The 14,166-nt window shown below is 37.6% G+C and overlaps 2 protein-coding genes across 3 annotated transcripts; both read right to left on the reverse strand.

Annotated features, from left to right (window-relative positions):
* Positions 1 to 5,375: 5,375 nt before the first annotated feature.
* Positions 5,376 to 8,351, reverse strand: LOC141432350 (JNK1/MAPK8-associated membrane protein). 2 transcript variants are annotated; one of them, XM_074093889.1, is made up of 5 exons: positions 8,250 to 8,294; positions 7,852 to 8,084; positions 7,376 to 7,585; positions 6,454 to 6,623; positions 5,376 to 6,116 (listed from the first exon to the last, which is right to left on the reverse strand). In XM_074093889.1, the coding sequence occupies exons 2-5, from the start codon at positions 8,082 to 8,084 to the stop codon at positions 5,836 to 5,838; spliced, it is 894 nt and encodes a 297-aa protein (XP_073949990.1). In that variant the 5' UTR covers positions 8,250 to 8,294; the 3' UTR covers positions 5,376 to 5,835. The 2 variants fall into 2 exon arrangements, with proteins under 2 accessions (XP_073949990.1, XP_073949988.1); XM_074093887.1 differs by having other exon boundaries at positions 7,852 to 8,351.
* Positions 8,352 to 11,488: 3,137 nt separating this feature from the next.
* Positions 11,489 to 14,155, reverse strand: LOC141432650 (UDP-glycosyltransferase UGT5-like). The gene is made up of 4 exons (XM_074094342.1): positions 13,246 to 14,155; positions 12,940 to 13,162; positions 12,175 to 12,394; positions 11,489 to 11,928 (listed from the first exon to the last, which is right to left on the reverse strand). The coding sequence occupies exons 1-4, from the start codon at positions 14,071 to 14,073 to the stop codon at positions 11,625 to 11,627; spliced, it is 1,575 nt and encodes a 524-aa protein (XP_073950443.1). The 5' UTR covers positions 14,074 to 14,155; the 3' UTR covers positions 11,489 to 11,624.
* Positions 14,156 to 14,166: the final 11 nt, after the last annotated feature.

Consider the following 14,166-nt stretch of genomic DNA (forward strand, 5'->3'; position numbering starts at 1 on the left):
TTTTGCGCATCATTTCGCATATTAAATCGGAAAAACTCAGAGGTGCGAGCCGAGGTTTGAACTCACACCCACAAACCTCTTCATGAGAGTCTATAGCAAACTCGTTCATCTCGGATTTTCCTTAGCAAGGTGTTGCCGGCGACTCTGCGAAGAATTGTTTATCTAACTGTGAAATTTCCCGGGATAAAAACTATCCTATGTACCTACGCCCTTTCCAGGGTCTCAAAGAAATCGGTGGAGGTTAGACAAAAACAGTCAGTTTTTGCTCTTGTGTAATTCAAACTAATTCAAACAGAAATATCTACTCACTCGCTGTCTCGTGTACCTACTTCCTGTCGTTTCTCGTTTCTTTCGTGCCCTTATCAGTAGTTGTTACCTATAGCAATAGGTAAGTATTGCTATTTCTTCAGCATTGTGCTCCTATTTTTACAAGCTTTTATTAAATTACACCTTGCTCGAAAACAGCTCGGCTCAGTGAGCACAGTTTGCCGCTTTGCGATTTTTGCTTTCGGCAACGTTGCACGTCCATGTAACGTTTCCAACGGGCTTTGTTGCAGGAACTTTTCATAATAATGCATGAATTTTCGCCAGGCGTTTAGATATTTTGTATTAGTGAATTCTCAGCTACTTACCTAGCCAATCACTTCCATTCGCTGAATCCAATCGCTAAAGTTATAAAATATAAGTTATAAAACTCTCGATTAAAATTGTGAGAATTAGGTACGTTTCGTGTAAAACTCTCGATTTTAAAAAACATGTCAGTATTTTTTTTGTTTCTTCTTCATTTAATTCATTTATCTCGTTTTTTTCAAATCTACCTTTGAAAACACTATTCTTGTCAACGACGTTGATTCTTCACGTCTTCGCACCTCTTCGCTTCTATGGATTTTTTCCCCAAAAAATCCCGGTAAAGTACTAACAGATCTATTGAATAATATTTTTCTATCGTATTTTGTCGGATAACTTCATATTTATCTTACTTCCTCAACTAGCTCACAAAATACACAATAGCACACTACAAACCTGACACAAAACATAAACGAAGCGATAATTTAACACACCTCTACCGACATGAACATAAAATACTTCTGAATAAAGGAAAAAGAAACGTATTCCAACCGGCCAGTGCTATGGTCCGCAAAGTTTTTAATAACAGGTGCGGCACAAAGGGCGGGCAGCGACGTCTGTGCAATCTGGCCACAAACAAAAACATTCGTTATTACCGCGTACTGGCCGAAAACGCTCCTAAAGCACAGACTACACGCTCTTCAGCTCCAGTTGTGCGTTTAAATTGCTGACGTGAGCAGTACGTACCTAGTTTGAACCTTTGAGATTCCAAGCTTAAAATACACTCGCCTATAGATATGTAGGTACTGTCTAGTACAGACAGGATCGTTATTACAGTACATTGTGTCTTAAGGGCGGTAAATAAGGAATTATGAACGAGAGTCTATTAGAAGCCCGAAGTCGAAGACTTCACCCGCTTGGAATTCAGTTATCGTGCGCTGTTCTCTCGGGGACTGTGCATTTTTTGGGATAAAAAGTAGCTTATGTCACTCTCTGACCCATAAACTATCTCTATGCCAAAAATTAGGTCAACATTTTTCACTCATAGAAAGATGCAAGTATTTTTTCTGATTGAAATAGGTCATTTTTGTCCCGAGAAAGTGTAAAGTTCGCGTGGGACAGAAATGACTGTTTTAACCCCATTTTTTTTTATTGGTAATCAGAGTCTGTAGCTTTCTATTAGTGCTTTTTTAAGCATCCTCGAAGTTGAAATAACTTATTTCCATCCCATGGGAATTTTGCATTTTCCCGGAGAAAAAGTAGCCTACGTGAGTGAGTGTAGTTTTCTATTGGTGAAAGAATTTCTAAAATCAGCCACGAAATTTAATTCACTTACTTCTAATAATTTCGCATTTTCACGCGAGAAAAACAACCCGCGAGAATTTTGCATTTTCCCGAAGAAGAGTAGTCTATACTAATGAGGAATAGTGTAGATTTCTATCGTTTTGTTCCCGCCGAGTCACATGCTTAACTGTCACACTGTGACTCGTTGGGAAATTCCCACGGGATAGGGATAAAATCTGGAAATTTCAACCGCTGGGTTTAGAGTCTTGAAATTTTGGACAGTTGTTCTTAGCACAAACTCAATGAAGATACCGATATAAATTTTGTGATTTCCCAGGGAATTTTGTAAAATCCCGGAATTTCAATTGTAACTACCCGATCGAATATTTTACGCGTGCGAATCCGTGGGTAAACTCTAGTAAGTATTATAAATGTAAAAGTTTGTGATGATGTTTCAATGTTTGTTTGATGTTTAGATGAAATTCAGTATACAGATAGTTTGAATCCCAGAGAAGAACATAGGATAGTTTTTATCCCGCAAAATGGCAAAGTTCCCGCGGGATAGCGATAAACGTATTCTGCGCGGACGGAGTCGCGGGTAACGGTTAGTTTAAAAATATTTTTTAGAATTGTGTTAAAAATAAAATGAAATTCGATGGAAAAAATACCTTAATAAAATATATTACCATCTCACAGTCTGCCGCTCAACGACGAACAAAACTCTACGATTTTAAACGTTGCGATAGCCCTAGCTAAGTAGGATCTTTATTCTTACACCATGATATCCGTAGAAACAAAAAATGAGTACCTAATGACCGTTAACAAAATGGCACTGGCCACAAAGAAAAGGACAAAATGAAAGGGCATTGCTGTCTAAATTGTAAAGATACATTTAAAAGATAAGCAAACAAATAAGCAGAGAATGGGATGAAAACGTCAGCAGAGTTTTCGCGGCAACGAGAAAGCGTTTAATAATGAGACCGCCTATAAACGGGGCCGTTTCTTTTTATTTTGCATCCTCAGACCGACTCAGTATCTATTTTTGTACCGCAGAGCTGCCGCCTCGTACAATAGATGTAGGTACTATTTAATTCCACCCCCAGCAGGAATTGACTTCAGTGTTTATTTTAATTTGATAAGTTTAACCCCTCGTATTCGGGAACTAAAAAAGTACTGCATTCTAGTCTCATAAAAAAATGATTGTTGCCAAAAAACAAGTTGATTGCACTTAAAATTACATTAAAAAAATACTGTAGTTTGCTAAAGAGTTTGGCAATGGGTGCCAGGTCAGTCTCAGCTTGTGCTGGGCTCGTTAGCTCAGCGCAGATTTTCAGAAAGGCCCCTGGTGTGGTCGATCGCAGCCCCTGCGATCATCTGCTTTTAATAAGCATAAATTTTGCTGATTTTAATAAAAATACAAAAAGATAGCCTTCAATTTGGCACGGATCCGCGTCTTAAGCATACTAGGGGATAAATATGTAGTTTATTGCATCAGGCGTTACTTTGCGGAGTTCCGTATTAATTAACTACTTATAAACAATTAGGTAGGTAGGTACTTTGTTTATCCGCGACCTACAAAAAAACTAATTGTTTATAATTCATTGATTACTAAAACCTAAAGCCCCGTTTCAATTACAAATATTTTATATCATACTTACCTACTATTCATCATCCCAGCCTATATACGTCCCACTGCTGGGCACAGGCCTCTCAGAACAAGAGGGCTTGGGCCATAGTTCCCACGCGGGCCCAGTGCGGATTGGGAACTTCGCACGCACCATTGAACCGCTTCGCAGGTTTGTGCAGGTTTCCTCACGATGTTTTCCTTCACCGCAAAGCTCGTGGTAAATTTCAAATGTAATTCCGCACACGAATTTCGAAAAACTGAAGGTGCGAGCCGGGGTTCGAACCCACGGCCCTCTGCTTGAGAGGCGATAGGTCAAACCACTAGGCCACCCACTAGGCCACCACGGCTTACTACTCTCAAACTACGACTACGGCGAACTAATCTCAAAATAATATCGATCGATCTATTTTAAATCGATTCAGCGGTTTAAGCGTGAAAAGGTAGCAGACTTATTAGTTATTTTCGTATTTGTTTTATTAAGTTGTAATGAAATTGGACATAACATAGTTTGGATGACAATGCAATGGAAGAACCTAATCTGCAAATGCAATCGTTCTGTGTTGGTTTCATTTGTCAATACACATAAAAGCCTTGGGAATACCAAGCGCTTAAAAATGAGAAAGATTCGAAAAAGAAGACCTAACTAAGACGAGGTATCTATTGGCTGGGTGCGAAGTACTAAGTGGGGGTAATGAAATCTATCGCAGCGCTCATAGTGGCCAAAAGTAGAAATAATGTAGGCTCTGTCATCTGTCATACTCATATGAATCTGTCATTAACAAAGAAATTTGTTTAGACTTAAATAACTACCTGATTTTAGTAATAGATGTTTGCCTTATGTCTTATGGTGCGATCTTGAATTATTGAACACTGTCCTTGTTTTGTTCTTAATTCGTCTACAACAATTTTCCTTTTGGAACGGTTTGTAGTTGAAATTTGGTATTGAGTGAACTCACAAAACCGGCCTTCAAAATGATACTCATTTTGGTCTGAAAACGATATTTAATTTATTACTAGTGATACAAGAACAATTATATATGTTCACTATTATTTGAAGAAACCATTAAAGTAGCTTTATCTTTTTGTTTTACAGTAAAAGTACCACTAAACATGAAGTTAACAAGCCCTGACATAACCAAAATAAATCACACCGTTTGAATAAATTTTACTTACGTCATTCAACTTTAATGAAGAAATTTCGTGCGTTTTAAGCGAAGCTTCTTTCCTCGCACGACGAAGATCTGGAATCAGCTTACAGCGGCAACATTCCCGAAGCGTTACAACTTAGGGATCTTTAAAAAACGAGCCTACCAATTCCTTAAAGGGTCGGCAACGCACCTGTGATTCCCCTCGTGTTGCGGGTGTCCATGGGCGACGGTGATCGCTCTCCATCAGGTGACCCGTCTGCTCGTTTTCCCCCCTCGTTTTATATTAAAAAAAAAAAAACTAATGAACTAAATTAATACGTGATAGGTTTGATTTTTGCCACAATGTCGCGATGAAATTTCAAAACGTCGAGCCTCAGAGCCAGAAAAGTTGCGGACGATAGGTGGCGCTGCGCTGATGTTGTGCACAGAGCCAATAATAGGTAGGTACTTCTTATCTTTCATTATGACCGACATCGAAAAAGACAGTAGTCTTCGCTGTCTGTGAATCGATTTCGAAATCGATTATGTTTGTAGTCGGTAAATAATTACATTGACAAATTTAGGTACAAATGCGAATGTATTCCTTTAATGTATCTGTACCAGACACAATCTATAAAATATATTGTGGAAGTTAAGTGTTTTTCGACTGTACGCCTCAGCGGCGGTTCCATATTATAAATTTAAAAAAAACTTTCATAACTACTATATCATTTGAAAAAAATAATTAATAAGGAATCCAAAATACCTCGTCATTTGTACAGGTTTATATTTTCAATACACTTTATAGGCTAATACTATTCAAAATACATAACGATACTTATCACTACCAAATTATTGAATTCAACCTCATATTGCATATTTGAAATAACATTTCACATGTATTTATGCCTCAAGAAAACCATCAGATGCATTACTAATTTAATTATGTTTCAACTACCAATATTTCTAAAAAATAGGTTTCAGTTCTATAACAACGAAAATAAACCTTTATAGCATTATTAGGAATTTCAACATGTGCATTAAACAAGCATTCACCGATAATTTAAGTTTTTGGTGTGACATGGTTAATAATTGACCTACTGGCTTACTACAAACATTGATCAGTTGATTACTTAATATAAGCAACTGGTTTCTTTGATTTCCATACTCTTTCCCAATCCAGAGCGCTTCTTTATTCAACAATTATTTCCAAACAGATTTCCATGTCTGTCAATCATTATGAATCTTCATGGGATCCGTAAACTGAGCTGTCAGCATATAAAACAATGCAGGGGCCGGCACTAGCCCAAGATACCATAGATCCTTCAAGCCAGTGAGGGAGATGATGCCATAGGCATGCACCAGCCAGTGCCCGATGAGTATAACAAGGTTTCTTGGGTTTGTTATTGAGGACATGAGTAGAGCTGGTGCGGTTTGGTCCACCTCGATTGAGAAGTGAGAGGCTGATGTCATCATTGATATTATTATTATTATGTAGGGGAATGAGCAATCTGCAAAAGATAAAATAAGTTTACTTATTGTATAATTATAGCAAAAATAAGGAGTTCAAATAAATAAGTATATTTCTTTTTGACTGAAACAGACCATTTGGGTGTTTGATGTTGTGACATTCAATAAGCAAGTACACTTTGTTCTTATTAGTATAGTTTTTACTAAAAATCTTCTTAAAAAATAAGTAACAGTAAGCCAAAATCAAAAGTCTATAATTTTATAAGTTATGTACTGTTTTTTTTTTATTCTTTTACAAAAAAATTGTAAACTCAATGGCATAAATTACATAACATGTTTCTTTTAAATATAGCAATAAAATATCCAGTTTATACTTACAAATTAGTCCTGCAGCAACAGTATGAATGAGTACTAATATAGGATAGAAATAGAGAGCGCAATATATAGCTTTCTTCCCTGGATTGGGAGCATGGTATGTCATGAGCCAAGGTCTTATTGAAATTGTCATGAGCAAACTGAAGGCATATATTAGAAGGATTATTGTGTATCTGAAAAAAAAAAACACAAAAACAGAGAAGTCAAAGTTTTGATTACCCTGATTTTGTGTTTATATTATACATTTTTGTACTGATTTGTGGTGTGCAATAAAGATTATTTGTATTGTATTGTACATTAGTGATGTAACAAATGTCATTTTTAATGCTTATGCGAATATTCAGTTTTTCGTTCTGGTGCCAATTATCTATGGCATTCTCGTTCAAACAAAGTGCGATCCGTTTGTATTTTGTTCCGAGAATTACCGAGATTATACAAACCACATATGAACGCATCCGATTATAGTGTCATTCCGCTCGCGCCAAACAAAACAAGTGAATTTTGAGGTTTAAGTTACTTTATCTTATATTATAAAACATAAGAAATTAATGGATTTTGATTTTACTAACCTACTATCATCTAATAATTGTATTTTTTTCTGATTTCGCAAAACATTTGCAGAAATTTTGTGAATGCGAATATGCAAAAATATGCTAGTATCCGTGAATGCGAATGGGAATATTCGTTACATCACTATTGTACATACAGCAGTCTTACTCTCTATGCCTGCAGTGGCGGCGCAGGACCTAAATTTGACATGGGCAAGATAAATTTTGCAAGGCCCTATGATGGCACACCACACATTAGAGACGGATTTTTAAATCTGCATAAAAACAAGAACCATTTGAGGCGCAAGGCCCATGACTGAACTAGGCATCAATTTAATTAAAATATATCAACCTTTATAAATACAAAAACAACTTACAAAGGATACACAGCTTCCTGTGTACAATGCAATGTCTCCTTGTAATCTGGTTGCGGATTATGCAGAAGTGTGTACCAGTCTGAGAGAGCTGCAGGTGAGCAGACATGTAGCGCTAAGCTGCCTGTCGGCGGCAAGACCAGTAGAGCAGCTAGAGTGCCTGAGACCACTTCGAAGAAAGCACTGATGTGTTGGGCAACTATGCCTTGTTTACTGAAATTATACAGAATCGATAAACATCAACAAATATTTAGTTATAATGACTCAACATTTCAGCCTTGTTGTATTCTGCAAAAACTAAAATCATGAGTAGATCAAAGTTGATGGTTTCTCTATTGTTTAGCCAAGCGCGTTTCACTTTGATTTTGGAACCATTTGTCCCAATATGCAAATATTGTAACCAATACTCTTGTACATTTTATATTCTAAAAACTGACTAACCAGCACCACATCACCAGTAACCTCATAGTAATACGAACCCTTTGCCAATAGCGACCATGTCAATGAAGAACCAGTGAAGAACCAACGGTAGCAAGACCATAAATCCCAAATATTGCCAGTCGTAGAGCGTCGGCTCGTCGGCACAAGGCTCGCAGTAACTCGATGCATTGGTGCGGAAGCCCCGCGGGCATGCCCCGCAGTCACTCCAGGAACCATCTTCCCGCTCTGTGCGACCGCAATATAGTCCTGGACACGATCTTACTGACGACATCTTACAATATGAAAACTTAACAGCCGCAGCGGGGGCTTTCTAGGTAATTTGCGATGTAGCATTAAATCCAAATATATATTTACATAAAAACTTATTTTAAATGTCTTGTTTGCACATAATAACACCAATTAGTTGAGTAATTTCAATTAATTAATAAATACAAACGTATCAACTTCCACCTTTGCGATGCGATGCGATGCGAGCTTGTAAAATTAAAAGTCAAAACTTACTTACTCTCTGTCAGTGTCAGTCAATAGTCAAGTCAAAATAAGATGTGTGACGCTGTTGTGAATTCTGGTACAAACACTTCAACGTGTTTTACAATAGCTCAAACAGTGTTAAAAAAAAAGCTTAGTATCTATCTGGCTAGAATTTATCAAAAATCTGAATCCGAAAGCCATTAACGCTTTTAAAAATAAATTTTATATTATTTTTTAACATTATATGCCATTTGTGATGTTTGCAGCCAGGCATTTTATTAAAACTTACTAGGAGGCAAATTATTAAAAAATTGGTTACTTAAGTAATTTTCAATTGGTATAAAATGAGAAAGATTAATGAATGGTGATAATAAAATTGTCCTAACCCCATATCTTGTAAAAATGTACATGGACTCTGGCCAGCCAAAGCTGTCCACGAAAAATCGCGGCAAATAAAAAAAATGTGGCTGACAGCACAGAACAGTGTTGCCAGAGGGTAAAATCGCGGGTTAAAAAGCGGAAAAGCGGGGTTAAGCTAACGCGGATCCGCATCGCGTTATAACGCGGATCATACACGAACAACTTTTATGTTACCACTTGCTCGTGGAAAAAGGTGGTAAATTCAAAACATCGAACGAACGATACAGCCGAACGCTTACGGCGCAGCGGAAGCACTAGTTGTACTATGATTTTTCTTCGGCTTTTCAACGTGCCAAAAAAACCTATAAACGTATTCCGCAAATCCGCATTTTCATTTAAAAATCTGCGTTTTGAAAGCGCAGCTCCCGCTTTTTGTATTCCGGCATCTGGCAACACTGGCACAGCACCAACCAAACCAAACGTAGTGGTTAGATATCTTAGATGAATGATTGGTCTCGCGCGCTCGCTCGACTAGATACCGCCGAATGGTCAAATGCGGCAACCGTACGCCGAGGCGAGTCCAGGCGAGTCAGTCGCGTTGCAAACTGTGCGTACCGATTTTTTTGTTAAATTTTGGTCATAAACCGAAGTAAAATGCCAGTTTTCGCAGTGAAACGTTTTAAAAATAATAATACAAGAAATAAGAAGGACACTGGGATCACATACCATCAGTAAATATCGTATAATTTCGAAATTACAAAATAAAATAACATGAACCCTAAACGCCATTCTGTGTTGCCGCGTACACAAGAATCAAATTCCCCGTGGTTGAGATTTTAATAAATTGAATTTTATTGTTATCATCATTAAATTATGATAAATTTTAATAACTTATTTTATTAAAGTATCTAACGTAATTATTATATATACATAACCTAGTTCTATATTATTTAATGTTTAACTTTGTGATATTATATACACTGAAGGTGTATAAATTGTTACCCGACACTATTTAATTAAGGGGTGAATGTGTCTCAAAATTAAAAATGTTTGTCGTCTTCCCATTCAAAAAGCCCAATCAGCTGATTTACTTAGGTATTACGGGAAACGAAAAAAAAATTTTTTTTCGAATTTCTACCCATTTTCCAGAAATGTTAACTTTTTACCCGACTGCCCGAAGGAGGGTTATGTTTTTCAAGCGTATGTATGTAAATATGTATGTATGCATATTTTGTAAACATTTTTTTTATTTTAGTCTTAATTTACCTGTACATTATATTAGGTTTAACTATAGGTGCAACGTGTTATCTTAACTACGCAAAACTTCTTAGTTGGTGACTCAGTCCATGAATTTTTAGTAATAATTTGTAAATATTGAATGTCCTTAAATATATATATTTTTTAATTAAAAGTGAGGCCTGAAGCCTAATCATTGATATACCTACATCATACCTACCATTTTTTTAAAGAAGAAACCTACGTCTAACTTATTCACAAACATATTAATACATTCACTCTTAATTACTTCTTAATTTCTAAGTATTTCCCAAGATACATTTTGTAACCAGTAACTTAATAGACCACAGAATAATTTATTTTCCCAATAATTCGGGTAACAGTGGAGCAGCTGGCAACACAATTCGTCACGCACACTAGCATCCTTGCAAATTGTCTTACACCGTTCTTACGCACACTACAATATTAAGTTGCCGCATTCACGAACCTTTTGTTTTTAGGTAGCGCGGTATCTAGTCGAGCGAGCGCGCGAGACCAATCATTCATCTAAGGGTTATATTCTCTTTGGATAGCACTTTTGCTGTACACTAAGATGTTGATACTTAGATATTATTTAAATTTTCCAGACATTAAATTATACTCGGGACTTAAAGCTGCATTAAATTTCATGTCGATTGTGTGAAAGTTGATGATACACTTTAGGAGTCCCTTGGTAAATTTTATGACCTTTGTCAGTGCCCATTTACGTACAGTCCAGGCGGATCAATTTATGGACCATTTTGATTTGACCAGATTGGCATTGAATATCTTCTAACATTTTAATTCTAACATAATCTCCTCATAACATTAGGTTAAACTAAACAAACAAATATCTCTTATATACTATTTCTGTTAAACAAGATAGCCACGTTGCTTACACTATAGTCATTGAAAAAAGTTTTCAGACATTAAATCATTTATACTCGGGATCACTCTGCATTGCATGTCGAAATGTGATGAAAGTCATAATATACTTTAGGAGTCCCTTATCCTGTAAATTTTATGACCTTTGTCAGTGCCAGTCGATCAATTTATGCCATTTTGATTTGTTGATAGTTGAATATCTTCTAATCTTAGCACTTTTGAGAACTAATCGCATGGTAAATGATAAACTAAAAAATGAGTGCCCAAATTTTTTGCTGCACCTAGCAGAATTTTCAAAATTATCTAAGCCGGGCTAGAATGACAATATGACAATTTTGACAGTCTCAAAAATTATACCAAGATTATACCAGATGAGTACCAGATTAATGTTTCGTAAAAAATGCGTGGACAGCTTTCGCTGGCCAGAGTCTACTTTACAATAGATGACTAAAGTCAACGTCGTCCGAGGGCTCGATACGCTAATTAATGCCCAATAAGTACGTGACACGACACCCTGCTGTCACCTGTTGCTAACATGAAATCACTGAAAATTAAAAATGGCATTTATTGGGGCCGTGACGAGCACTCATACGTTCTTTTTCGTACTTTTTCTTTCTTTCTTACCTTATCTATTGATATTCATCAGCCTTGATATCCGTAACCCACTTTCTCATTTACCTACATCAACAAATCAAAAGTTTTCGATGCAATACAATAGTTTAATATAAATTTAATAAATAAATTACAGTAAAAAAACAAACAAGCATAAATATGAAAAACATTTAAACGTTTACCAACTAAAATAACTTGTCAACATCTTCTAATTGAAAAAAAAATGAATTTACAGTGCCTTAAATTTCCCATCCAAATCTAATGCACGTCTCGAAAATCGTAGACGCAAACGTCTAACAACATATCTCAGTATCACTTGAGAGAGGTAGAGTACCAGTATAGTGATACCGATAATTACACTCCAGATATCCAGCATGTGGTATTTAAAGAAAGAGACCCCAACAGCCGGGGACCGCAGGTGCTTGGCTCCATTGTTGCGTATCACGTACTCCGTCCACCATACTGCGTTTTCGGGACCAGAAATCAGCGTGTCTTCAGAAACGTCCTTCAGATCTGCTATTGCCTTTTTGTATCTATAAAAAAAACATTAGATATGATAATAAGTTAATAATGTTATGAGTTAAGGATGAAACTTCTTTCAATGGTCGTTAAGTACTTTTAAATAATGGAATAAGTTAGTAGATAAGCGTTACGTATTTAAATTATTCGCTTGTTTTTGTTTATCTTACTTACTTATTATCTACGCTTTCAGCCATACCCTGCCATACCGGATTAAGGAGTCTAAATAGAATGTATTTACCTATAGGTTTGTTACTTACTTTTCGTTACTTGCAACAGCAGATATTGTGTCTTTGAGTGTATCTTTGTCCAAATAGTAAGGATCTAAGATCTCGCCACCTCCGAACTTGGTGATTTGTCTGATGAAGATTTTTCTAGTCTTTAAGGTTGGGAGGCCCACTACGGGCACTTTGTAGTAAATGGCTTCTTCCAAGGAGCGAGGGCCGCCGTGCGTTATAAAGACTTTTACGTTTGGATGCGCTGAAAATGTACACAGGTTTTTTTTATTCGACTGGATGGCAAACGAGCAAGTGGGTCTCCTGATGGTAAGAGATCACCACCGCCCATAAACATCTGCAACACCAGGGGTATTTGAGATGCGTTGCCAACCTAGAGGCCTTAGATGTGATACCTCAAGTGCCAGTAATTTCACCGGCTGTCTTAATCTCCACGCCGAAACACAACAGTGCAAGCACTGCTGCTTCACGGCAGGATTAGCGAGCAAGGTGGTGGTAGCAATCCGGGCGGACCTGGCACAAGGTCCTACCACCTGCAATTATTAGAGGTACGTTTTAATTTTGAATGTCACGAATATCTAAGTAGTTGCCTCTAATTACTAGGTAAATAATAAAAAAAAACATGGTCCTGTGTATAGGAGGTAGATACCTAATGCTAAAACTTCATTCAATAATATCGCTCACGCTAACTCTGTCTATGACGTGACAAACTAAATAGACATGGAAAGCTAAATATCTGCTTTTACTCACGCTTTTATACAAACTATACATGAAGTATCTGATACTTACCTAAAACTTCCTGCTGCGGAAACCAAGTTTGTGCAATCACGTTGTCAGGTTTCTCAAACATGGTGGTATTTCCGATCTTCCACAGCACGGTGTAGGGAAGCTCTCTAAACGCATCAGCCAGAGTCTTCAGCACGGACTTTGAAAGATGCTCAGATTCTTGGATCGCACCCAGGCTGAAGTAAACTACGCCCTTCGTGGCTGCGTCTAGTACAGATTTGAGAGACTAAAAAGAAGCAACACAATAACTTTAACAATGTCAACTTCTGTGAATACTAATTGGTCAACTGTTCGACTTAGAGTACATACCGGAGTCAAGGAAAGCCCTGGCTTAATATGCATCCGGTCACTGTAGATAATAGCAGGAACGGTCGGCCTGTTCCCGGCTACAATCGGGTTGGCTGAAACTAGCAGCAGATCGATGTCGTACTCCACCTCCTGAAGGTCACGTTTGAGACCAAGTATTTTCTCAGCAGCAACATGAGACAAGGGAAGATAATAGTTGTAATACTCATGCTTAGTTTGCAAGTGCCTGTAAAGTTCCACGAATTTCTGCCAGATAGTTAAATTTCCGTTGTGGAGTGTGTTCACGTCGAGGTAGAGGAGCGGATGGTTTGGGTTGCCTTTGGCTTCATACTGATGCAATTTTCCACTGGAAGTTGTAATGGCGATATGCGAAGTGTTGTATTTTTCAGCAACGGCGTATAAAAGAGGAACATCTGCCTCTGTTATTACTAAATCGAATTTGATGTTCGGGTTGATGAGCAGGGCTTGCATCTGTTTCGATTTCAGTTGAGCGATTGCTATTTTTAGGGATAGCTCATTGAACGACCTCAATTTGGTAAAGTAGTCGTCGGTGTTTGTGATTACGTGTCTGAAGTCCTGCCAGTAAATGGCGGATTCCTGACCGACATCCAGCTCCACGATTCGTTCCGTGTCTGGATACGTGAATTGCCCAGGGTATGGAGTCATTACAACGACGGAGTGCCCTTTCTTAACGAGTTGTGAGACATATCCTCGGAATACTAGGTGGTCGGAAAATGACAAGGAAGAGAACAGCGCGAGTATGGAGGCACCTTCCACTGCGTGACTGAAATATAGGAGAAAGAAAACTGCACACAGCCCTTTCCAACCCATGGTAAGTTCGAGAACACCGCACAACACTAAATGTGACCACTCTGTGTAACCACACGGACTAAAAAGAAAGACAGTCTATAGACCGCCACGCCT

This window comes from Choristoneura fumiferana, chromosome 11 (genome assembly GCF_025370935.1).
Source record: "Choristoneura fumiferana chromosome 11, NRCan_CFum_1, whole genome shotgun sequence".
NCBI lineage: Eukaryota > Metazoa > Arthropoda > Insecta > Lepidoptera > Tortricidae > Choristoneura > Choristoneura fumiferana.

Excerpts from the sequence above, each read along its gene's own strand:
- LOC141432350 (XM_074093887.1), bottom strand. The coding sequence starts at position 8,084 with ATGTCGTCAGTAAGATCGTGTCCAGGACTATATTGCGGTCGCACAGAG. Across the intron at positions 6,624-7,375 it reads CAGGAAGCTGTGTATCCTTT|ATACACAATAATCCTTCTAA; the intron begins GTAAGTTGTTTT and ends TTTTTTTTTCAG. Across the intron at positions 6,117-6,453 it reads TGTTGCTGCAGGACTAATTT|ATTGCTCATTCCCCTACATA; the intron begins GTAAGTATAAAC and ends TATCTTTTGCAG.
- LOC141432650 (XM_074094342.1), bottom strand. The coding sequence starts at position 14,073 with ATGGGTTGGAAAGGGCTGTGTGCAGTTTTCTTTCTCCTATATTTCAGT. Across the intron at positions 12,395-12,939 it reads TCCGCAGCAGGAAGTTTTAG|CGCATCCAAACGTAAAAGTC; the intron begins GTAAGTATCAGA and ends GTACATTTTCAG. Across the intron at positions 11,929-12,174 it reads GCTGTTGCAAGTAACGAAAA|ATACAAAAAGGCAATAGCAG; the intron begins GTAAGTAACAAA and ends TTTTTTTTATAG.